Source organism: Lactuca sativa, chromosome 9, assembly GCF_002870075.4.
Source record: "Lactuca sativa cultivar Salinas chromosome 9, Lsat_Salinas_v11, whole genome shotgun sequence".
Lineage (NCBI taxonomy): Eukaryota > Viridiplantae > Streptophyta > Magnoliopsida > Asterales > Asteraceae > Lactuca > Lactuca sativa.
This window is the reverse complement of record NC_056631.2, coordinates 133,043,917-133,045,777: the sequence shown is the minus strand read 5'-3', so window position 1 is coordinate 133,045,777 and position 1,861 is coordinate 133,043,917. Positions and strand designations below refer to the sequence as shown.

Genomic DNA, 1,861 nt, shown 5'->3' with positions numbered 1-1,861 from the left:
TTCCGGGTTTGTCGCCGTAAATAACAAGAGTTTTGTTAGTTGGCAAGTTCAAACGAATAGCTCTTTCATAGCATAGGATGTTGGCATGGTTGGGGCACAACCAATCCATGCCTATTATGACGTCAAACCTTTTGATAGAGACCGGCATAAGGTCTATTGAAGTTATGGCTCACGAAGCTCCTCTCGAAACCACAATCAAAAAGAATGCATGCATAAGTATTGTTGAGAAGGAACGTACCCGTGACCACTGTGAAAGTTTTATTTAGTGGTTGGGAGTTCTGATTTCCCATTAGCCATTTCCACTGTGAAAGTTTTATTTAGTGGTTGGGAGTTCTGATTTAGTAGATGTTTAAAGTTATGGCTCACGAAGCTCCTCTCGGCACCACAATCAAAAAGAATGCATGCATAAGTATTGTTGAGAAAGAACGTACCCATGACCACTGCAGGGTCTGCCACCGCTTCTTCGTGACCTAGTGCTAGAATTCTCCCAACCCTACCGACATTTCCAGCTTTTGGACAATCTCTCTTGAAATGCCCCACATCACCGCATTGGTAGCATGCTCGATTTACTCCAGCGACAGGTACTTGGTTAAGGGGTTGAGGCGGTGTTCGACAGAATCGGGCAGTATGCCCTTTCCTGTTGCAGTTACGACACTGCATTTCAGGGCAATTTCCGGTGTGGTGAAAATTGCACTTGTTGCATTTAGGGAGGCTACCGACATAGGGTTTAGTTGGCGCTGGGTTGTTAGGAACAACAACAGGCACATTAGTAGGTATGGTAGCAGGCACAGTAGTAGCATGGACCGCCACTATTTATTGCTTCTTTGAAGGTTCCAGAGGAGATTTTCCCTTCCTTTTGTTCCAACCCTTCTTCTTGTTGTTGTTGTTGTTCTCCCTAGGTTGTTTTGGGGCAGTAACCACAGAGTTTTGACAGTTTCCGTGGTCAATAAGTGACTGTGCCATTTCCTTGGCATTGTCAAAAGTGACAGGTTTAGATGCAATGACACTTGCTTGTATCTGGGGTGACAATCCCCAAATATACCTTTCAATCTTTTTGCTCTCCGGAGCAATCATCTCCGGACACAGAATCGCCAAGTCACAGAACCTATTCGTGTAAGTTGTTATGTCTACACCGGCCATGGTAAGACCCCAGATTTCTTGTTCCAGTTTCTGAATTTCCCCTCGCGGGCAGTATTCCCGCATCAACATGGTTTTTAGGTTCTCCCAGCTTATAGTATTAGCCACTATCAAAGTTAGTGACTTAACATGGCCATTCCACCATGTTAAGGCCGTGTCAAAGAAAGTAAAGGAGCATATTTCAAAGACTGCTTCTATCTTCTCAACCCACTGCCTTAAAACCATCACTCCTCCAGTTCCATTAAAGGTCCTGGGTTTGGCATTCGAGAAGTCCTTAAAAGTGCACTCTCTCGAGTGCTCATGACCCTCGACAAGGTTAGAAGGACGTGGACCAGCTCCCGACCCACTAGCACCAGGAGTATTGATATGAGATAAGGCAGCCGCTAAAGCTGTCGTGACTGCCGCTTGGAACATGGCAGCATCGAATTGAGGGGGTGGTGGTAGAGGTGGCGTCGGTGCTTCCGTTTCATTGTTACGTCTTGGATTCCTACGAGGAGGCATCTTTTTCTATAAAAGTTGATAGATAAAAAGATAGTGAGATATCAAGAATGAATATGAATTTGATATCTCTGAACTTAAACACTTAATTCAACAAGAATCTTGTAAAGAATTGAAAATGGATGTCCATTGCAAGTACAACTTGCAACTGGATAGATTAAAATGAAGTGGTCATTTTTCAAAGAGTATGAAAGTACATGTCGATTGTATTGGTATATTAAGTATA

General features: G+C 43.7%; 1 protein-coding gene across 1 annotated transcript; it reads right to left on the bottom strand.

Moving 5' to 3' along the window:
- Positions 1-258: 258 nt before the first annotated feature.
- Positions 259-1,638, bottom strand: LOC128129110 (uncharacterized). Its single transcript, XM_052767790.1, has 2 exons — positions 919-1,638; positions 259-654 (listed from the first exon to the last, which is right to left on the bottom strand). Exons 1-2 carry the CDS (start codon positions 1,636-1,638, stop codon positions 259-261), a joined length of 1,116 nt encoding a protein of 371 aa, XP_052623750.1.
- Between the last annotated feature and the right edge of the window lie 223 nt (positions 1,639-1,861).